We start from the raw sequence: 24,555 nt of genomic DNA on the forward strand, positions 1-24,555 counted from the left end.
ATAAATAAAACAATCCTTCCAATTTTTTAAGAGTGACCATGTATATTGGCAGAACATATATTTGAACAAAAACCCAATCTCCTCCCAAATACTCACTATTGTGTTTAAAGATCCGAATTGTTGCTCCTGACAGTCTTGCTCCTAGGACCAATGATGCATGATTCAATTCATCACTCACTATTAGACAACCCTGAACATAAGACAATGCAAAAGAAATAGTTCAGAAAGATACAGATAAAGCAGAATCTTTTCCCATCTAATCTGAATCCTAAAGCTTAGAAGCAACAATAAAGTTTCTTCTCAGAATGCCCCTAATTGATGTTGATGTTTGATGTTTAATAAATTTATAGGCCGCCCAATCCCGATGTGTCATCTGAGATATTTATTTCATGTTTGTTCCTTTTTCTTTCTATTTATATCTTTTTTCAAGCCACTTTTTTCAATTGCCCCATGTCCTGTAGTACACTGATTCCTCTTTGTCCTTTATTCTCAATGTCAACCTGTTCATTTCTGCAGTCTAATATCTTCTTTATTACCACCCCTTCCGATGGGATTTTGTCTGCTTTCCAATTTTGTGCAAATACAATTCTAGCTGCTGTTATTATTTGTACAATCAAATATGAATTTTCTTTACTATATTTCTCTGATAGAATACCCAATAAGAATACCTCTGGCTTAAACTTTATGGGCTGATGTATCATTTTCTCTAACTATGTTTGTATTTTAACCCAATAACTTTTTGCGTCCCTACACGTCCACCAGATATGATAATATGTTCCTAGCAATTGGTGACATTTCCAACATTTAGCTGATTTATCCTTAAACATTTTTGCTAACTTTCAAGTGTCATGTGCCATCTATAAAACAGTTTATATAAATTCTCTTTGTATGCTGTTTATAGTTCCTTTCCCATAGTTGCCATTTTTCTAGTTCTATTATATATCCAAGGTGTTTTGCCCATCTTATCATTGTTTCTTTAATCTCTTCTTCTAAATCTCTTCTAAGTAAATAACTATACAATTTTTTAATCATTTTTTCATCCGTTCCCATGAGTATCCTAATTAATTCTGAATCTTCCATATTAAAACCATACTCTTTAACATTTTTCTCATATCTTATTTGTATTTACATTTGTTTAAACCATCCTATATCAATCCCTTGTTCTTTTAATTCTTTCTTCTGTTTTAGTTCTCCCTGTGCTGTTAGTATATCTTTGTACCTTTTTCGTACTACTAATATTCGGATGTGTCAAAGCTTCCACCATTGAAAGCCACATTGAAAAGCCACCGTTGAAAAGCACTATACTTTCATATAGTGCTTTTCTTTTACTTTTTCCCATACTGCGTATAAACCATTTCTTACATAGTATCTCTGAAAATAACCATGTATTCTATTTTTCCCATGCCACAAAAATGCGAGCCAATGCAGTTGCATATCATGTCCAAGGATAATAACCTTGCATTTCTTAATAATATCCATTTTTTATCCACGTTAGAGTTGCTGCTTGATAGTATAATTCCCAATTCGATACACCAAATCCATCTCTAATCCTTGAATCTTGTAACATTCTTATATTAATTCTCGCCTTCTTTTATTGCCAAATATATTTTCCTATTATTTTATTTAGTTTTTCGAAGTACTTTTTTCCCAGTTTTATCGGTATTGTTTAAAATAAAAATAATATTCTTAGTCATATATTCATCTTAATTACCGCTATTCCTCCCATTAGTGATAGCTGTAAATTTTTCCATTTCTCTATATCCATTTCAATTTGATTTCTTAATTTATAGTAATTATCTTCCTTAATAGTTACGCATTTCGAAGTCAACTGAATTCCCAAATATTTCACTCTTTTTACTATTTGAATATCTAATTTCTCCATTATTTCTCTTTTCTGTTATGTTTTTCACTAATTTTTTTGTTTTATCTTTATTAATTTTCAATCCTGCCAGTTCTCCCTACTCTTCTATTTGTTCTAGTAGTTTTGGACCTGTTTCTATTGGATCTTCAATAATGAATACCAAGTCATCTGCAAATGCATGCAATTTATATTCTTCTTTTTTAACTTTCACTCCTTTATCTTGCCTTATATTTCTGTTCAAAATTTCTAGTGTCAATATAAATAATAGTGGAGATAGCGGACACCCTTGCCTAGTCCCTTTTCTAATCAGCACTTTTTCTGTCATATCTCCATTTACTATCACTTTAGCCTGTTGTTATTTATAGATAGTTTTAACCATATTTATGAATCTCTCCCCAAAACCCATCATTTGCAGTTGCATTAAATTGCCAATTTACATTATCAAAAGCTTTCTGTGCATCCAAAAATAACAATGCCATTTGTTTCCTGGGATGTGCTTCGTAATATTCTAATGCATTCAATATAATTCGCATATTATCTCTAATTTGTCTCTTGGGTAAAAAAACATTTTGATCTGAGTATATAAATTCACTTAACAGTCTTTTAAGTCTTTCCGCAATTATCGATGCAAATATTTTATAATCCAAGTTTAATAAAGAAATTAAAGAAATTGTTCTTTATTTGTTGCAAGTCTGTTTCTTCTTTTGGGATAAGAGTTATGTAAGCCTCCGACCAAGAATTTGGTATTTTTGGTTTTAATAACAGCTCATTGATTACTTCTAGCATGATGTTGCTTCATACATCTTGTACTGTTTTGTAGTATTCTGCTGGTCATCCATCTGGACCTGGTGTTTCCCCTTTTTTTGTCTTTTTATTGCTTCTATTACTTCCATCATTGTTATTCTGCTAGTACCTTTTTAAATTTTTCTGAAATCTTAGGTGTTTCTACCTTCTCTAAATACTGTTTTATCTTTTCCTCTGCCGCTTTGTCTTGCTGGTGTAATTCCTTATAATATTTTTCTACTATTTTTTCCTTTTCCTCCTTTCGATAACAAATATTCTTGGTCTGATAATTGATTTATGAATCTTTTTTGTTTCTCTTTTTTCATCTTGTACGCCAACCATCGTCCTGGTTTATTTGCGTTTTCAAAGAAATTTTGCTTTGTGGCTTTTACTTTATTTGTCATTTCTTTGTTTTCCATTAAATTCAATTTGTGTTTTTCTAGGTCCATCAAATTTTTAATTTTAGCATTTTGTGGGTTTCTTTGTAGTTCTATTTCGAGTCTTCTGTGTTCCTCCTCTATCTTCTTTCGTATTTGTTTGTTTCTTTTTCCTAGATAAGTCATTACTAGTCCTCTGGTGTATGCCTTGCTGATATCCCACACATTCTGTAAGAATGTGTCTTCCTTATTATTCTCTTTTTAAAAAAAAGTTCAATTCTTTTTCCATATATTGCTGAAATTCTTTTTCATTTAATAAATTTTGATTTAATGGCCATCTCATTTTTTCTCTCTGACCTCAGTAATATCTTCATGACTCAATGCAGCCTGAAATATTGAAAAACTGCTTCTTTAAAATCATAGTGGCATAAGTTCTCCTACAGTAATTTGTTTTTTCCTCTAAGAAACTATATTTGTTAACAAATTGTATTTGTTAAATACACTTGCATTAAATACTGGAATTTTCATTGTTCTCTTTTATCAAACACTTCCTTTTCCTGAAGCCATACCTTGCCAACCAAAGCAGGAATATTCATCGAGTTTGTGGCAAATCCCATCCCATATGCCAAAACTGATTCCACACCAAGAAATCTCGCTATTAAACTTTCTAGTTCCTCGTGTTTATCCAGGTTTCCTATAAATATAAAAAAGTAAGGTAAAATACCACCATATATCCAAAAGGTTTTCTTTTATGGTGAGAATAAAAAAAATATTGGAATTATTAGAAGAATTCTAATTAAGAATTAAGGAAGCGCATGCAACAATACATTTTGTGAAGTCTGGGTAAAGAAGCTCAGAACTTACCCATCTCTTGCCTAGTACTGCAAATCCCACATCCATGTTGTGAGATAACCTTAGACACTGCATCTTTGCAAGCACCATGATTTTCTCCAAATCCAAGATAGTTGTAGGATCCCATATTAATTACATCTTTTCTTATCTTTCCTGTATACCTACATTTTAATTAAAAACACAAAACATTCATATAGAGAGCACCAATAGTATCAAGTATATTAAATATCAGTAATGGCTACAATTTAGATAATGCATTTAGAAATCAAGGAGTTGGAGACATAATGCACCAAGTTTTTAGTTCTCTAGCAATTTACTGAAAGCAGTGACACCATGCTATGCTAAAAACTATTTTTTTTAAAACAAAGAGCTTAACATTTATACTATAATATGATGTGGAAAGAAAGCAATTGGCATTACTAATAAAAGCTAACTAGTTAAAATTTTCAGTATCTTTTGTCCAAAACGTACCAAAGGCCAGGCTGAAATAGCAAAGACAATTCTGCTCTTTTTCACAACTTGATTAATCATCTTTAATTATAGCTTTTTAAACATTTCTAATATAATTGGCTTTAAGCAAATAAAATGAGTACAATGTCAGTGTGCACATTGAAAAATGAAAGCTCTCTTAAGAATTAAATCAGATCTATCAGCAATTTTAAAATAGCTTGATATCTCTTTGTATTAATTTCAAAATGTTCCTGTTCACAAGGATTTTGGTTTATCATTTATTTGTCACTTCCTCATGCAGGATATCCCCCATTAAGTTAAAGGAAGTGCAACTGAAAGTCAGTGCTGTTATAAGGATAGTGGTAAACATATATTAATATACAAGCATATTAAAGCAGTGTAAAAGCATGTTAACTGTAACACCAAATCATAAAACAATTATTCCTGATCCCAAGTGCCAGTCCTCTTACTTACCACATCTAGAACTTTTAATTGTACCTCTTATTTAAACATAGGGCAATCTGAAAAAAAATATGATATGCCATTCCACCTAGAAATCATTTTCAACTCCAAATAGAAATCGGAGATCTTTCAATTATTAAAAAATAAAGTATTAATTCCTATTGTATTTGTCCTACCAAAGATTGTATAGCACAAATAAATAATTGCAAGGGTAGAAGATATATTAGAAAACTGGTGTATTTGCTCAAGTTCCAGATTACTCTCATTATCATGCTTGGTGGACATGTCATAAAGCTAAAAAAAATCCAAATACATATTTTGATACAAAGGATTTTAAAGATAAATATTATATTGAAGCCAGAAATTTTTCTTTCAGAATTAATAGAGAAGCAGTTAGAAAAACCCAGGGAAGATTATTTTAATATATTATCACAACAGATTATTGTATGCACCAAGATGGAAAAGTTTGGCACCGCCCACTATGAAGGAATGGCTGATGAAGTTATTGTTCAACTGTTCAAGTCTTCTAAAGATTAGCTATTTAAAAACTTTTGGAAACTTTACTCACTTGAATGTCCAATTGTAATCATGAGTAACTCGTTCCAATATATCCATTTTTGCTCCTGGAACACTGCAAATCGGTCTGTTCCAGTTATCTCTGATGCGCATGTAAAGATTCCTTGTGTAGAAGTTTTCAAAATCTTGGTACAGAGGAACAAAGTCCTAAAAACATGAGAAGTGCATTAATATAAATGGTAAGTCAACTTTGCAAATTATCTGGAAGCCATAGATGATTTATTTATCAGATTTTCATTCAACAGTGGAATTTGTGCTAGTCAAACCCAGGGAATATGAGATTCTTATTTTGAGAATATTCAAGTATTAATTATTTGTAGGCTTTTTATAACAGTTAGCTAAATAAGTAAGAGCTGACCTATCCAACTCATTTCTACATTTTTGGCTTGCACTTTATACTGAAATATAATTTGACATTCCAGCATTTATTTTCTCAAAATTTTATTACTTGGAAAATACAACTTGATGATATACTTCATCTACTAGGTTACCTTCAGCAGCACACCACATTTGTGAGGCCTGGTTAAAATGCGCACACAGCATTTAAAATACTGCTTGACACTCCTCTAGTACTGAAAGCCAATTTAAGCAACACATTTCACATTTGGTCATTTTAACTTGCACAACAAATTTAAGTTCAAATGTAAAAAAGATGCTTTATATTCTTAATCAAATGCTCTAGAATGCTCAGATTCTTGGATCTCAACACGTGTGCATTTTTTCCATATTTAATAACACTTCTTTTGTCTGGATTATTCTTCTTAATTAATCTTATTTTTTTCATCCCAAGTTTCAGTAGTGTTAATGAAATATTATCATTCCTGTGTTAAGACTTTAAGTATTTTCTCTTTGCTCCCCATTTTTTGTACATTATACAGACAATGTATTCCTTGGGTTATGTACACTGGCCTATTCCTTTTTGTATGTATGTTTCAGCCTCCACTAGACATAGACACACATCCTAGTTTTTTTCTCAGTATTTGGCATTCATTTGTTTCTGGGATCTTCTCTCCCTCAATCATGGGTTTGAGTTTAAGATCTTCTGAATCAAGATTAGAAGGCAATGGGTATTGTCTGTTGATGACAGTTTGCCATCAATGGGATGGCAAACTGTCATCCCAAAAGTTCACTGGGTTTCTAAGTACCACTATATATTTGCCTGAAATTCACCAAGCTAAAGTCATTACTATATGTATTCCAATTTGGAATGAGTGTCCAATACTAAAATAATGTTGTTTTTTTCATCCTAATCAAATTGTGCTCTTGCCACATTTTTCTGGTGGGCAAAAATATGCCCTCTCCCGCAAATAACCCCCCTGCACAACCACCCACCTCCATCCAGGCAGAGCACTACTCACCAACCTAGCGGTATCCCAAAGGTGCCAAGCCGTGGGAACCGGGGGGAGGAGCAAAGGTGATCATGTAGCTTGGCACCTTCGGGATACCCTAGGTAGGTGAGCAGCGGTATGCACAGCTGAAAGGGGGGGGGGTTGCCAGGCGGCTGCTCTCTTGCAAGCGGGCTCCCAAAGAGCCGGGCACACCCTCAGGGGCGCACAGCTGTGTTGCACTGTTGCAGCAGCACAGCACAGCAGCCATGAAGCAACCCCGCTCACAAGCAGCCACCTGGCAAACCCCCTTTCCAGCCGGGCACTTTCCAGCCGGGCACAATCTATGGTTGTACGCTCTGGGAGTATGCTCTGCCGGCAGCTGACTCACAACCATAGAGCGTACACCCAGAGCGGCCACTGCTATAAGACTCGGTTTGGAAGCTGCCAAAAAAGCCATGCTGGGATGGTGGCGGCGGGGGCAGCGGAGGTGCTCTGGCTCTGCAGGGAGAGCTGGGCCAGAGCATCGTGAGGCTGGGAGGCGCATGAGTGGGAGTGGAACAGCCGCTCGCGTAACCCCCCCTCTCCAGCCGTGCAGAGTGCCTTTCACTGGCATTTCAAAGGGGCCAAGGTGCGAGAGCCGGGCAGTGGCGAACAGGCGCTCACACGGCTTGGCGATACCCCTAGGTCAGTGAATGGTACTGTGCCCGGCTGGAGAGGGGGTTTGCCGGGTGGCTGCTCCTGAGTATGTTTGCTTCATGGCTGCTGTGTTGCGCTACTGTGACTGAACAACACAGCTGTTCACCCCTGAGGCTATGCCCGGCTCTTTGGGAGCCTGCTCACAAGAGAGCAGCCGACCGGCAACTCCAAAACAATAAGCCCTCCCCTGATAATAAGGCTGAAGCCATATTTTGTGTGTAAAAAGAAAATAAGACCCTGTCTTATTTTCAGGGAAATATGGTATATTCCTGCAACGTATGGAATGACAAGCTTATTGTTCTCTTCTTTGTCTATTGTGAAGGAGCTTCTGTTGGGTCTTTTTGATTTGATGAAGGCCCACTTGGGATAGCCACACCTTCTGAGGGCATCCTTCTTTTTCTTTCCCATCTTTGCTGGTAGGCAAGCCTTCAGCTCAGTGGTGTAAGGTTTTGATAATTCCCATTTTGTGCAGTGGGTGGTGAGAATCAAAATGTAAATATTGATCTCTTTATGTGGATTTTCTGCAAACTTCAATGTTAAGGCTTCTGTCTTCCTTAATGTGCACTGCACAGTCCAGGAAAGCTAGATTATTTTCCTTAACATCTTCCCACGTTAATTTAATGTATCTGTCCACAGAGTTGATACGTTTAGTAATTTGTGCAATTTTAGTTTCCAATCTTTGCTGATGAAGTTCCATGAATTATGTGATCTAACCACCTTATTAGCTCCTCTAGTTAGCAACACCAGCTATCACATGAATTGTGTGATGTGATGGGTGATATTGCCAACTAAGATAAAGGTCCCCTTGCACATATGTGCTAGTTGTTTCCGACTCTTGCGGATGGTGCTCATCTCTGTTTCAAAGCCAAAGAGCCAGCACTGTCCGAACACATCTTTGTGGTCATGTGGCCGGCATGACTAAATATCAAAGGCACACAGAATGTTGTTACCTTCCCACCAAAAGTGGTTCCTATTTTTTACATGCTTTCGAACTTCTAGGTTGGCAGAAGCTGGGACAAGTAACGGGAGGTCATTCCGTTATGCGGTGTCAGGGATTTGAACCACTGAACTGCCGACATTTCTGATTGACAAGCTCAGCATCTTAGCCACTGCGTCCCAACTAGAGGAGCTAATAAGGTGGTTACTTCACATCAACAATTCACAGAACTTTGTCAGCAAGCTTCTTGGATGAGAAGTGAAAGGTCTTCTAAAAAACCCCAAGAAAGTCCAGTTGCGTCTTGAAAAAAGTACCTTTGGCACAACTATGAACTGGATGACTGAGAATCCATAGACATTTACCTCTCATTGGCATGCACAATTCCAGAGATCAATGGTCTCCTGACTAGAAGAATGCAAAACAGCCCAGGTTTCAGCATGTTTATGGGTTATTTATCCCCAGAAATGCCGTGTAGGAATGATATAGGAAACAGTGTATATCATCTTGTAACATTTAAAACTGGAATGTAGCATCTAGTAACACTACAAGCTGCCGAAGCATTTTAAATTCCATTCTACTACAGGACACTCTAACTTTCCCCTACCCCCACAGATACTAGCACCATGTACCATAAACAATGACTTTTATTGTGTCCGTATACTGGCTCCTTTCAAACCAGAGAAAAGCAATAGTTTGTATTTGTCTCTTCCTCCTTCTTTCTCCAGGATCATCAGGTAATTTGCTTGTTCCCTTTTCTATTTCTACACAAGAGCCTCCATAAAAAAATAATGAAAATGAAGGAATGAGTTGTGCCTTAATATCATAGAGAAAAAAAAAAACTCAAAGTGGAATTTCTAGTTAATTTTTAAACCTATCTTTTCCAAAATAATCATTATCTAAAATATTTTCCTTCTGCTTCTATTATTCTTGAACTACCTACTATCTGAGGATTGAAATTCCTGAGGAGAAGAGAGCCAAGTCCTTTTCCTACCTTAAATTACTAGCATCAGCCTTACAAAAAACACTGCAACATTTTTCTCTATCTTCTGCTCTAAGAGAGTAAAGGGTTAGAGCAGTGGTTCCCAAACTTGGCAACTTTAAGACTTGTGGACTTCAACTCCCAGAATTCTCCAGCCAGCTCTGTTGAAGTCCACAAGTCTTAAAGTTGCCAAGTTTGGGAACCACTGGGTCAGAGAAATCTGCTCAACCAATTTCGTTGTATTTAAGTACAATGACAATAAAGATTATACTTATACTTATGCCTTTGCAAAATATAACACCTCTATCTTGTGCATGCTTATTGGGGATGTCTCTGTGACAATCTAAGCCTTCTGACTGAGAAAGAGGATACATTTATTTATTTTCAGAATTGATATGGATGCCTATCGTATCTCATGATTCCAAACAGCTCACAGCAACAGTCATAGTTTACATCACACTCAAAATTGAAAGAGAAATACAAGTAGTGATTGATTTAACCACAATCAGGACAAGAATCTTGATAATTAAGTGAAGCAAAATGCCACATAATTATTTCACTCAATGACTGCAATCCCGGTACTCCAGATAGTGATTTGTTAAGGGAACAGAATGAAAGAGTTGCCTTCTGATGGATGTCAGATTTGTGTGGAGATGAAATCTTTGCAGGAGGGAGCTCTTTCTCGCTCAAATGTTCCTGCAAATGCTTTGTGGTTTCCCTGAAGGGTTTCCCTCTCCTCCATGCACGCAGGGAAAATTCTTCATGAGGCTGCAGGAATGAAGCTGAACTCTTCAGGATTTCAGCTCCAGTCCTGCAGTCCATCGAAGAATTTATCTCCCCTCTGCCTGCTCTGCTTGCAATCTTCCCTGCTCCGTTTCAAAGCCAAAGAGCCAGCACTCTCCGAAGACATCTCCGTGGGCATGTGGCTGGTATGGCTAAATGCCGAAGGCGAATGGAATGCTGTTACCTTCCCACCAAAGGTGGTTTCTATATTTCTTTTTGCCTTTTTACATGCTTTCGAATGGCTGGGTTGGCAGAAGCTGGGACAAGTAATGGGAGATCACTCCATTATGCAGTGTTAGGGATTTGAACCACCAAACTGCCAACCTTTCTGATCGACAAGCTCAGCGTCTTAGCTACTGAGCCACTGTGTCCCTCTAAATCATATATAGCCCTGCACTTCTCTGCAATTCTCTGTTTTGGTACAATTTACTACCCACTTACTTACCTTTCTGCCAGTGTACCAGAGGTAGTATTCAGCAGGTTCTGACCAGTTCTGGAGAACCAGTAGCAAAAAATTTAAGTAGTTCGGAGAACTGGTAAATACAACCTGACTGCCCCGCCCCCATCTATTCTCTGCCTCCTGAGTCCCAGCTGATCGGGAGGGAATGAGGATTTTACAGTAACCTTCCCCTGGAGTGGTGGAGGGAATGGGGATTTTACAGTATCCCTCCCCTGCCACGCCCACCAAACTGCACCACACCCACCAAAATCCGCCCACAGAACAGGTAGTAAAAAAATTTGAATCCCACCACACAGTTAGTACAGTTTGGTAATATTTCAGAAATATATTCTGCTATAAATTCCAGCTAACATAACATGCTCAATATGCATTATTAATCAAGCAACAAGAAGACAAATTTATACATTTCAGTTATTCCCTAAAGGTAGTAGATGATAACTATGTGACCATTGCAATAATGAATTCAAATATCCTATATTTAAAACATGCTTTAAAAATCAGAAACTAGTTAGTTTTATTCTTAGAATGAAGCTAAAATATTGTTTTATCGAACACTTCTGGGAATAATTAGTTGCAGCTACCTTGTGATTGAAAATACAGCTCAAGAACTGGAACATTAATGTATTATTATTATTATTTTTTGCTTGTCTTACTATTACCATGTATTGGGCTAAAACTGATAATCTGCTAACAATTTCAGAAAAATTGTTGCTTGTCAAGGATGTAAAGGTCTCCTTGGTTAGAACTCCCTGTACTGAAACATCATAATAGAACATTTTGGGCTCTTTCCACATAAATTATGCCTAAAAGACTTCTTATACAATGATGGACAGAAAGATGTTGTATACTACCGGTATTAGGTTGCTGGATATGTTTTTTTAGTCAGCATTATATACATATTTCAATAGAGAAGCAAAGAAATATAACTTTTACCATTATGGTCAAATTTGTAGGGAGGAATTTTATGATAAATAATTCCAATATTTTCTTTTGTTTTTTTACATCACAATAATAAGGCACTTTATTTTTTAAGAAACATGAAAAAACAAGTGTATATGAGAGAAGCAATAAAAAGGGAATCTCTTTCTCTCTTTGAACGAATTACCCAAGAATGTATTATTTTCACCTCTGCCAAGACCTGCCTGAAAGGCAAGTAATTAATTTCTTCACCTCATCTTAGCTGACAGCCAACAACAAGAATATACTGTAATTCACATGCTATTAGGCAGTACTGTATGATTTAAAATACTTTCAGAGGATAAGAAGACGAGCCTGAAGCATCACAAACTACGATTTAACTAATAAATTTAAATGTTAAACTACAGTTAATTAAGCATGCTTCGGTCCATGTTTTAATGCTGAGTAGTGCAGATTGAAAATTATACTTGGTAAACAATGATTGCCTATTTTAATACATGTCCATTTCACTGAATTCATATTAACTGCTACTTAGCCTCTAAATCAAAACATTACCTTCTGTTCATCTCTTTCAGTTGCATTATGGCATTTCTCAAGTTTCCATTGCCGTAGAAAGTCTCGAAGATATCCAAAAAGGGTGAGCACACCATAACCTACATAAGTCAGCACAGCAACCAGCATTGGTGTTTCTTCAAAAGTTTCATTGAAAGATCTGTTATATAAATCTCCATTATGTGTAATATGATGAATCTGGAGGAAATAAAATATAAAATATGGGAGTAATCAATCTCCTTTGAGCTCTTATTCTACCCAGAGACAAATAGTATTATGTTTTGCTTATTATACCTCAGAACCATTAGCTAATAATCACATTTTAACTCTGTAAATTAATTTTAAAACAAATATTAATTAAATTCAAATTTGCGGCTGCTTTTCATAAGATGATTTGAAAATATTTATCAACCAACTAATATCCAAAGGTACCAAACAAGGCTACTTTTTATCATCTTTACTATTCACTTTAGCCATAGAAGTGTTGGCAATAACATTTTAATCTAATTATCAGGTTTTTGGAATGAAAGTGGCAGATAAGATGATTCTTTTAACTCTATTCACAGATAGTATGATTTTGATTCTCTCAAATGCTTTTTGTTCAGCCAGCCATATTAAAGAGTTAGAGAAATTTGCAGAGTTGTCAGAACTATGAGTTAGTTTTCCTAAACTACATCTTATTTATTTTCATATTCTCCCAAAAACTAAAAAGGAAAACTCTATAGCTTTAGGGATTCCAATTCTAATATAAATATTTAATATATTTAGGTATTACTTTTAATTATTTTTTTCTTGGAATTATAATAGTACAACTACCTTATAATGTAAAAGGAAAAATAAATAAACAACTCCTTAAAAAATCATAATTTAATTCTCTACTTGGTTTTCAATCCATAACAATGATTCTCCGAAACATTAATCCAGCAGGATTTTAAACATAAGCAAGCCCCATGAGTTGATATTTTGTTGATTCTGGGAATGATGAGTAGATTTTATCCTTCTGAGACTGAAGAATGACCAGCTTGAAAAACCAAATTGTTTTGTCAGAATTCTGGCTTTCCAGTATCTATTGACTGACACAGTGAACATCAAGTACCATATTAAAAACTAAAGCAGCAGCATCAACACCTTGAGCAGATCATGGTTAAAAGCAATAACAGGATTTCCATTATACTGCTGGACAACATTGAGAGACAGCTGCCAGGTTAGATAACAGTTGTAAAGCTCTTTATGTAGCATTAAGTTCAGGAAGAGGAAAGAAAGGGACTTTGAGAGATACTAATGCAAAGCTGTGATTACCAAGAAAATCATTATATTTTAACAGCCATAGGCAACCACCAAGTTATGACTGGACTTTGTGCAGGATATAAGACCTATGGTTTCGGAGATCAAAGTACTAGTATAAACAGCATGGGATCACAAAGGATTGCTTTTTCTCCTATATAAATCTTTCAGATCATCAACATTTTATACAGGTTCGGATCCCTAGAAGAACATGTTTTATTAACTGTGTGGTTTTCCTGTTGAATGTTAAAAATCTTTTATAAATTTATTAGCCCAACATTATTTGAGATTTGTAGAAAATCTGGTGAATTGCTTTTATCTTTTTACACAGCTTGCATAACATTGATTTTAAAACTGGATAAAAATTTTAAATCTTGCACAAGCTATAGATATTAAGATATTACCCATTTTGTTCCCTGGGTGATTGCAAAGATTACTTCTTTTTTAAATATAACTTAAGCTTTAAAAAAATAAAAAACTAACAGAAAACTAATATGGAGAGAAAAAAAGAAGTAAGAATATAGAAAGAAATACCAGAGAGAGGTGCAGTAAAATAAAAAATACACAAAATACATAAAAAATGAATGACTTCCAACTTCTTTTAGAGCAAATAAAAATAAAATTTGAGTTCTTGTACTAAAATTATAATGTAACCCCCATCTTTATAATCTATATATGTCACTAACACTCAAAATCTATGTTATAATTTTTTTTTCTATTTTGTGCAGAAAATCTACAAGTTTTTTTCTAATTGGTATTAAATTTAGCCAGTATTATTTTCAAAACATCAATTATAATTCCTGAGAGACGATGTAGACTTGGGGCGTTTTCTGGTTTCATCTTTGACAATTTTCATTATTGTCACACTCCAGGATAATTCATAATCTGTCTTTGTATATCTGCAAGTCACGGTAAATTTTACTTTTCAAAGTAACATTCTATTTTTTCAGGAAAATGCCCTACCTTTTATACAAATTAGAGTAGTAATATTGATGTAAAGTTTATTGCATAATTATTCAGTAAAATTGTATCTCCCTCTTGCAGCTTCAAGATTCCAACAGGACTGAAGTAGTAATAATAGCTTCAAGATCACCCCTTTTTTCTTTTCTTAATTTGCAAGCCAATCCCTTCTCTGATTTGTTGACAAATTCAAAGTTCTTTTCTTCAACACAGTTGAGTTTAGTCTTCATATCTCTTAGTGCCAACATGGATAATTGTTGTTGTAAGTATTTTGTTAGATATGAAATATCTGTCTTTGTGCAGAGATTATTTCTGTACATAATTAATCTTTCCCAGTAGGGATTTATCATTTTTGAGTGAAACAAGAAAAAAACAAGAAAAATACATGAACTTTATTTGAGAGAATGAAAATATGGTTTCAATTTTTTTAAATAAGACAAAACAAAAAATGAAGAAAAACATTGCAATAAAAAGCAATCTAGTAGCCATATTCTCTTTCATCCTCAGACTTTTTTCCCCAGCCACCAACTGCTCCTTAATTATTTTTATAGTCTTCTTTGGATACCTGCCATTATAGAAAATATATACAGTAGCTTAGGCTTCAACTGTAGAATTTTTGGTGCTCTGTGAGTATGGTTGTTTGCAGATAATTCATTGTCCAACTAAGTAACATCAGTGGTAATGAATTTGGGATTAGTTTGCCTTGCTAATGTTGGTGGGGATATGTTTTCTCCTTGAAAGTTCTTTGATTGGAGTATTGTTTTCTGCTTGATTGCTTGTTTGATTTACTCATCTGGGTGTTGATTACTGTACATAATGTCTTTTCACTTTTTTATTTCAGTTCTTAACTTTTTTATTGCCTGTTTTGAATGATGATACATTCTGCTATGAGTACTGAGAGTGGTGATTCCATGGGTGTTTCTTTGATTTGTTTGTCATAGCAGAAACTGTGAGGCAGTATCTAGAAACTATAGCATTCCACAACTATAACTAAAAGTAGGGATCTGGTACACAGATGATACTTTTGTCATAATAAAAAAAGGAACACCTAGAAACACCTCAATCAATCAATAAGGGAAACAAGAAAAAAAACAGCACATTACTCTTCCTAGATATACTTAATGACAGCAGATTAGTAACCCAAGTTTGAAGTTGCAATGGCACTGAAAAAAAGTGACTGTATATGAAATTGCTACAGCAGGTATCTAAAGATATGACTAATTGGAGTGGTAAACAACTGTCTTTGATGGGCAGGATTGCGACAGTTAAGACATATGTATTACCAAAATTTTTGTTTCTGTTTCAAATGGCACCAACTAAATTGGACAAATTTTTTTAAAAATCTTGGGAGACAATAGTGGCTCGATTTATATGGCAAGGCAAGAAAGCACGAATTAAAGCCCAAATATTGCAAAAACGTAGAGAACTGGGAGGCTTCAGAGTACCCAACTGGGAAGCATATTATAATGCAGCAATTATGACATGGGTGAAGGATTGGGTGACGTTGAGTAGAAGGCGCCTATTGGCTATAGAGGGACATGACCTCCCTCAGGGATGGCATGCCTCCCTCTGGCAAGAAAGAGACACACCCCATAGGTACTTCATGGGACATTATATTCGGAAGATTTTGATGGTGGTCTGGGAAAAGACAAGGAAAAAATACTACCTTAGGGTTCCGTGCTGGTTGGCACCGTTAGAGGCCTTAACGCATCCCAGTGTATTTAATTGGACAAGAAACATAACATATAAAGACATCATGACAGAAGATGGCAACATGAAAACAAAGATGGAATTAGAGCAGCAGGGCAGGAATCTGGAATGGTGGGAATATTTACAGGTTAGAAACAGGTTTAAAAGCGATAAGGTACGGTTTGGGATCTACCCTAACCTTCAGGGGCTAGATAAGATTTTGTTTGGCAGAGACAAGAAAATGCTATCGAAGATTTATCAATTTTTGACCTGCCAAGATGCTAATGAAGAGATGGATAAAAGCCTTCTAATAGCATGGGAGAGAAACTTTGGCTATGAGATTGAAATGGGCAAATGGTGGGATCTATGGAGTAAGACCATTAAACTTACAATATCTACAGCATTCAAAGAAAACATATACAAGATGGTTTATAGGTGGCACTTCCCCCCAACGAGGTTAGCCAAAATGTTTCCTGGGTTATCTCCACTGTGTTGGAAATGTGGAAGAAAGGATGGCACATTCTACCATATTTGGTGGTCCTGTACTGAGGCCACGAAATACTGAAGAAGGATTAAAAAATGGCTAAAAGAGGTTACCGGGGCAAGCATGGAATGGAGACCCGAGAACCTTCTACTAAGCATTAAACCAGAAAACATGAGCAATTCAATATGGCATTTGAGCCTACATATAATTGTGGCCGCAAGAATAACTTATGCACAATTTTGGAAATCCACTACCATACCGTCGGAAGATGCTATAATTAAAAAGATCTATGAATGTGCAGAAATGGACAGAATGACGGGTTGGCTGAGGGACAAAGGAGAAACGGAACATTACCTTAGCTGGAACTTATGGTATATGTGGGCGACAAGGAGAACAGCAGGGACTTAAAACGAGGAAAGTTAAAAGTGAGCACGGGTATTGTAATAGATCCCTGAATTTTGTAATGAGAAGATGTGGCTTAGAGATCTAACAATGAGGAAGGAAAAAAAAAGTTGGGCTGTGAATGACTGTCACCGCGGGGGGGGGGGAGGGGAGGGGGGTTGTATGTTTAAAATTGTATTTCTATTTGTATGTTTTACTCTTAAAAAATGTATAACTAATAAAGATTACTTTTAAAAAAAGTAAAAAAAAAGTGACTGTTTTCACACATGCAACTGTTGCAGCATAGTCATGTAATCAAAATTCAAACACTTTGACATCTGGCATGTAATTTTGATGGTTGCAGTACCCAGGGTTAGGCGATCAATTTTGGTGACCTTCTGAGAAGGAAAGTCAGTGGGGAAGCCAGATTCATTTAACAACAGGGTGGATTTGATTTAAATCAACTCAATTTAAATCACAATTTAAATCACAATTTAAATCATGATTTAAATCACTAGTAAAAAGGCTTGGTTTAAATCAATTCGATTTAAATCATAATTTTTAGAGAGCAACTGATATCTCTGCTACTCCTCTGACCTGCTGTTGACTTACTGACAGTCCCAATGTTGCAGAATATACAGCCTCATAACTAAGCTCCATTTCATGCTGAATAAACTAAATTATTTATGCATCTTAAATAGAAAACTATCTTTAGATTTTTACTCTAAAAGCAAATTTATTAAATTTGATAAAAATAAAAATAAATCTGATTTAAATATAAGAAATCGATTTTTATCCATCCTGCTTAACAACTATGTTGCTAACGTGATGTCAGCCTCTTTTCGCTACTTGCTTTCGGCTGCCATTGAAACAGGGAGGGGGAGGCATGGTATTTGGGAAGGGAAGTTTTAAGTACAGGAGAGATTGTAAAAAGGGAGTTTTGTTTTCACCATCTACTGTGCATGCTGGAGATAGTGGATGGGCCCGCCAAGGCCAACTGTCCTGCATACCAACCAGATGATGTTTTTTGAAGATGGAACTCACATGACACCTGAGCGATTTGCAGATTGGATTAGGGATGGGGTTACCAGAGGAGTGGGTGGGTCACATATTGATATTTATGATTACGCATGCTTTTGCCTCAGATCCTGCTTTGCTTAGCTGCTATCTTTTCATAACCATTAAAAGTACTCTTAATTCTGTGAAATGGAGTTGAGTGGTTTCTTTCTTGGTTGCTGAGGCAGGCTGGCTTGACATTAAGCAATATCTTACTTTCGCACTCATCCCGGAGCTAACACCTTCCAAGGGGAGTGTAAATAAAACCAAAACCTTCAAAAGAATGTCCTACCCAGGCAGCGACCAGGAGGACGACATGGGGGCTGCTGCATCCTCGTGTCCCTTGCAGATGGAGCGGATGGCGGAACTGAATTTGGAGGAGTGATCTGTCTGCCCCAGGTGGTTGTTGGGAGTGGGACAGAAGTATGACCATGAGGAAATTCCGACTGGAGTTACCACCAGGCCATATCGGGGGCCAGCAGCTGCTTGGCATGACACCGATGAGGAGAACCTTGTGATGTGCCAGGCTATGAAACTCTTTTCAAGAGGCATGGGAGATGCGACGCTTATGCGAGAGCGGTCCCAAAAGAAAAGCTGATCTCCCAGAACCAGAGAACTGCAAAGGCCCTGTTCTGCCCAAGAGGTGCCTTGGGGGCAGACAGTGGAGCTCACCAGGATGGAGAAGCCCTGGGGCCAGCAGCAATCAGCCGCGAGAGCCTTTCCAAGAGGGGGAGGGCCCCCTCGCAGACGCCGGATGGCAAAGGTTCCTCCGCTTGGTGTGAAATTTGGTGGGGAATCAAAGGACCTAGGATTTTTCCTGGTCCAAGTCTGGAATTTCATGCAATAGTTCAGAGAGGACCTCCCCACAGAAGAAGCCAAGATAAGAGTTACCATGGCGCTGGAGAACAAGGCAGCGGCTTGGATGGTTACCCTGCATAACAATGACTCCCCCCTACTGAGAGACTATAATAGGTTTATGGCTGCCCTGAGGAAATGCTTTGATGATCTGCTCACAGAGCGGAAGGCCAGAATCAGAATGAAAACCCTTACCCAGGGAAAGAGCCTAGTGGCTGATTATATACAAGTTTCGTGAATTGTCCATTTACATGCAGGGTTGATCGGAAGAGGCTTTAATGGACAGCTTTATGGATGGCTTAAACAAAGATGTCTACAAGAACTGTGTAAACAGCCTCCCTCCCGTAACTTGCAACGCTGGTACAAATTGGCAGCAGACGTGGAAATCGATCTAGCCAGAGACAAGTACTGTGAAGACAGTGAGAAAGAGAAAGCTACCCCTTCCAACCCCCCCAGGAGCTCCCAAAGAAGGGAAAAGCTGGCCTACAAGCAAGCCCCGATCGATCACCTGCTTCCGTTGCGGAAAGGGGCACCGGGCAGCAAATTGCCACTCCAAGATGGGCCCAAACCCCCCTGCGGGGTGGGGGGGGGGAGAAAACCAGACAGACAACCTGGGAAGAGAAAGGACACCACCATGAAAGGGGTGGAGCCTGATGCTCAATTCCCTCCCACTCCAAGAGAAGAACCATCCTCTTCATCAGAGGAAAGTGAAACTGAATCTGACCACGACTGTCTGGTAAGTTCCCGATCAGGCCCCATGACCATCCCAGTAGAACTTAAAGTGCCGTCTACTGGAGCCCAAGCAAAATGCTGGCCCTTTTAGATTCAGGATGCACACGCTGCATCATTCGCCCGGAAGTGGTGGAAAAACTGTGCTTGAAACTGAGGACTTTGAAAGTCCCCATTGCTTTTTGCCAGCTAGATGGGTCTATAGCTGGAGGGGGCCCTGCCCATTTTGTGACTGAACCAATAGACATGTGGATGGGAAATCACCAGGAGACATTAAGTTTCATTGTGGCACCGGGAATGGACCGGCCTCTCATATTGGGCTTACCCTGGTTACGTAAATGGAACCCACACAACAACTGGAAGAAAGGGTGGTTGCGCATCTGATCTGCCAAACTCCTTGAGGGAGAAGGGAGGGTTCCCAATATTGCCAACGCTGAACCTAACTTAGCAGCCGCAATGCAGGAAAAAATTGAGGCGGAGGAGAAAATCCCAAAAGAATATTGGGACCTAAGGGACGTTTTCAGTGAAAAATTCTCTGATAAATTACCCCCACACTGCACAACAGATTGCAGCATTGATATCCTCCCGGAGGTAAAACTTCCAAAACCCCAGATTTACTCAATGACCCCATGCGAAATGGAGGAATTATGGAAGTTTATTGACAAAAATTTAAAAGGGGGTTTATTGAATCTACTAGTCCATGGGTGGCCGCCCCAGTGTTGTTCAGAAAAAAGAAAGATGGCTCCTTTTGTCTCTGTGTTAATTACAAGAATCTTAATACTATATGCGTGGAAAATGTTTACCCCCTCCCTCTGATGAAGGATATGTTGGCCCAATTGGGTAAAGGAAAGATCTTCACAAAATTGGATCTAAGAGAGGCAGAATACAGAGTCAGAATCAAAGACGGAGATGAATGGAAAACTGCTTTCAACTGCCCACTTGGATGTTTTCAATTCTGAGTACTCCCATTTTGGCCTACAGGGGACACCAGCTGTTTTCATGCAATTAATAAATGAAGTTTTACATGAACACCTGTACAAGGGCATGATGGTCTACCTTGATGACATCCTTATTTATACGGAATCACATGAAGAACACGTGACATTAGTACCATCAGTACTTAAGAAACTCCGGGCCGTGGAACTGTATGCCAAATTGTCTAAATGTGAATTTCATCAGGAAAAAATTGATTACCTGGGCTACCGCATCTCCCACAATGGCATCGAGATGGACCCAGCAAAAGTCCAGGCTATCACTGAGTGCCCCCCCCCCCCCGCATCCACAAACAATTACAAAGCCTTTGGGTATTTGCGAATTTTTATCGTCAATTTATCCCCTCATTCGCCAGCATGGCTCTGCCCATTACAAATCTCCTAAAGTCAAAAGGAGAGGCCAAGCCCAGACTGGGCAAGCCTTTGAATTGGACTATGGAGTGTCAAGCCGCTTTCGAGAAATTGAAGAGACTCTTTGCAGCTGAACCCGTTTTGAAACACCCGGATATGGATACACCATTTATCGTTCAAGCTGATGCCAGTGATGTGGCGGTGGGGTCAGTATTACTTCAAACGAACACTGATGGGAAACTGCAGCCATGCCCTTATACCTCTTGCAAATTGACAGAGACGGAGAGACGATGGGCTATATGGAAAAAAGAAGCTTTTGCAGTCAGGTGGGCTTTGATGACCTGGCGACATTTCCTAGAAGGGGCTAAACACCCTTTTGAAGTATGGACTGATCATAAAAATTTGGAAGCGTTGAAGACCCCTCGTAAGCTATCTCCTAAACAAATGCATTGGGTGCAACATTTCAACTGGTTCAACTTCGCCCTCAAGTACATCCGGGGGGTGGGGATGGGACGAACTTCATGGCTGGTGCTTTATCCAGACTTCAATAATACAACAGCGTAGTCCACCCAGTCATCCCAGCAAAAAATCTTGTTGCCCCATTGGTTACCAGAAGCCAAAGCATTTCAAATTTAGAGGTCACGACGGACCTCATATGCAAACTCAAGGAGGGCCTTGAGTCCGATGACTGGTTCAAAGAACATTCAAATGAATGTACTATGAAGGATGGACTGGCTTGGGTAGGGGCTAAATTGTATGTTCCTGCTACCCTGAAAGCTATTGTTCTTCAACGGGCCCATGATTCATGAATGGCAGGCCATTTTGGTTTTGTAAAGACTCTACATCTAGTTAAGAGGCAATTTTGGTGGCCTTCATTGAAAAAAGACATTGAGTCCTACATAGCCAGTTGTCCAGTTTGTGCTGCCGCAAAGCGCCCACCAGGAAAGCCTTAAGGCTGAGGCCCGTCCTGAGGCCCCGTGGAAGGAGATATTGATGGATTTCATTGTTCAATTGCCAGAGAGTCTAGGAAATACAGTGATTTGGATTATCACCGACCTGTTTTCCGAACAAGTTCATTTTGTACTCTCTTCCAAAATCCCATCAGCTAAGTCGTTAGCGAAGTTGTTTATATCACATGTATACCAGTTGCATGGAGTACCTAAACGCATAATTTCGGATAGGGGGGTCCAGTTCACCTCTCTCTTCTGGAAAGAGTTTCTCAAGTTAATTGGCTCCGCCCAGGGACTAAGCTCCGCCCACCACCCTCAGACTAATGGAGCTTGTGAACTGACTAATTCTGTTTTGGAACAGTACCTCTGGTGTTTCATCAATTATCAGCAAGATAACTGGCCTGAACTGTTACCACATGCTGAGATGGCATACAACAACTCTGTGCACAGCAGTACCGGCTTGCCCCTTTTAGGGTTGTGTTTGGAAAGGAATTTGTACTGATTCCTGAATTACCTCAAGAAAATTTTTTGTCCCTCTCTGAGTGGAGTGACCAGCTTCGCCAAATTTGGCCCATGATCCACAAAGCGTTGGAGGCTGCTCACTGGGCGCACAAGAAACAGGCTGACAAAAAGAGGGCGAAGCAAAGGGAGTACAAAGGAGATCGAGTGTTTTTGTCCACCAAGTTTCTCCAAACCACCCAGAAATCAAAGAAACTGGGGGCGAAGTACGCCGGTCCGTTCCCTATAGTGAAAATCATTAATCCTGTTTCTGTACGATTGGAATTACCAAAGCATCTTAACCAGATTTATCCTGTGTTTCATGTAAACCTCTTGAAACCAGAACACACTTTTCGTGCGCCCCTACCTGCACCCCCTGCCCCTCTTCTAATTGAAGGAGAGCAACATTTTGAGGTTAAAGAAATCTTGGACTCCAGGAAACATAGGAATCGAATTCAGTATCTAGTCTCCTGGAAACATTTTTCCCCCTCCCAGGCTGAGTGGGTTGATAAATACCAAGTTAGGGCTCCTAGACTCTTGTGGAAGTTCTACGCTAAGTACCCTGATAAACCTTGATCCTATTTGACATGTACATTTCTTATGTTATCTTGTTTCTATTGTTTTATTTTCTTGCAGGGATGACTTCTTTCCCTGAAGCAGGGCCGGATGTCAGCCTCTGTTTTGCTACTTGCTTTCGGCTGCCATTGAAACGGGGAGGGGGAGGCATGGTATTTGGAAAGGGAAGTTTGTAAAAAGGGAGTTTTGTTTTCTCCATCTACTTCGAATGCTGGAAATAGTGGATGGGCCCGCCAAGGCCAATTGTCCTGCATACCAACCTGATGATGTTTTTTGAAGATGGAACTCACATGACACCTGAGGGATTTGCAGATTGGATTAGGAATGGGGTTACCAGGGGGAGGGGTTGGGTTACATATTGATATTTATGATTACGCGCACTTTTGCCTCAGATCTTGCTTTGCTTAGCTGCTATCTTTTCATAACCAGTAAAAGTACTTTTAATTCTGCGAAATGGGGTTAAGTTTCTTTCTTGGTTGCTGAGGGAGGCTGGCTTGACACGTAACAACTACAATAATTCACTGAATTGTGGCAAAAAAATAAAATGGGGCAAAACTCACTTAACAGCTGTCCTGCTTAGGAACAGAAATTTTAGGCTCAATTGTAGTCGTAGGTCGAGGATTACCTATACTAAAAAGAACTCACACTAACACAGAACATAGAATAAGAGTTGGAAGGGATCTTGGAGGTCTTCTAGTCCAAGAATTCCAGTTTGAGGAGACCCTATACTATTTCAGGCAAGAGGCTGTCCAATCTTTTCTTAAAAGCATCCAGTGATAGAGCACCCGTAACTTCTGATGGCATTGGTTAACTATTCTGTTAGGGAATTTTTCCTTAGTTTTAGATTGCTTCTCTTCCTTGTTTACTTTCCATCCATTTTTTCTTATCTTGCCTTCCCTTCTGGCGCTCTGAAACTGGATGAGGTATTTAAAATGTGGTCTTGCTAAGTCTTTATAAAGCTAATACTTCACGAGATCTTGATTCTATCCCTCTATTAATAGTCTAGAATTGCATGGCTTTTTGGCTGCTGCTGTACATTGCCAGCTCATATTTAAGTGATTGTCACTAAGACTCCAAGATCCCTTTTACAGTTACTGTTATTGAGCCAGATTTCATCTAATCTGTAACTGTACAATTGTTTTTTCTTGCCTAAGAGAAAACCTTTTCTTTATATTGGATTTCATTTTGCTAGATAGCGGCCAATGTTCAAGTCTGTTGAAATTCATTTGGAACTTGAGCCCTTCTTCTAGGGTATTGGCTATACCTGACAATTAGTATTATCTGCAAATTTGATGAGTTCCCCTTCTATTCCCTCGTCTAGATCATTTATAAAGATATTGGAAGGGTACTGGGCTTAAAACGGAACCTTGCAGTACTCTACTGCTTACTTCCCTCTATGTGGATGTACCGTATTTTTTGGAGTATAAGACACACCTTTTTTCCTCAAAAAAGAGGCTGAAAATCTGCATGCGTCTTATACATTAAATACAGCGTTTTTTGCCTCCTGAGACCCCGCTCCTTCACCAAAATGGCCGTGCATAGCCTTACGGAGGCTTTCAGACAGCTCCTGGGGGCTGGAGAGGGCAGAAATGAGCAAAAAAAAGGGGCATATTTTGCCTCCCCAGCCCCCAGCAGCACTTTATGAGTCTCCATAAGGCTATGCCTGCATTTTTTTTGACAAAAACCGGCCCCATTTTCATGAAAAATGTGCCATTTTTTTTGCTTGTTTTTGCCCC

At 38.3% G+C, this 24,555-nt stretch overlaps 1 protein-coding gene across 1 annotated transcript in view; it reads right to left on the reverse strand.

Moving 5' to 3' along the window:
* The window catches only part of SPTLC2 (serine palmitoyltransferase long chain base subunit 2), a 50,243-nt gene that overhangs the window by 18,309 nt on the left and 7,379 nt on the right, over positions 1-24,555 (reverse strand). The window contains exons 2-6 of the mRNA XM_014068096.2: positions 12,018-12,212; positions 5,354-5,508; positions 3,886-4,034; positions 3,591-3,715; positions 97-190 (exon numbers count right to left, since the gene is read on the reverse strand). Coding sequence (XP_013923571.2) covers positions 97-190; positions 3,591-3,715; positions 3,886-4,034; positions 5,354-5,508; positions 12,018-12,212 — 718 coding nt within the window. The remainder of the gene's footprint in view (positions 1-96; positions 191-3,590; positions 3,716-3,885; positions 4,035-5,353; positions 5,509-12,017; positions 12,213-24,555) is intronic.

This window comes from Thamnophis sirtalis, unplaced genomic scaffold, assembly GCF_051295495.1.
Source record: "Thamnophis sirtalis isolate CommonGarterSnake01/CBP01778 unplaced genomic scaffold, rThaSir2_p1.2 scaffold_1, whole genome shotgun sequence".
Taxonomy (NCBI): domain Eukaryota; kingdom Metazoa; phylum Chordata; class Lepidosauria; order Squamata; family Natricidae; genus Thamnophis; species Thamnophis sirtalis.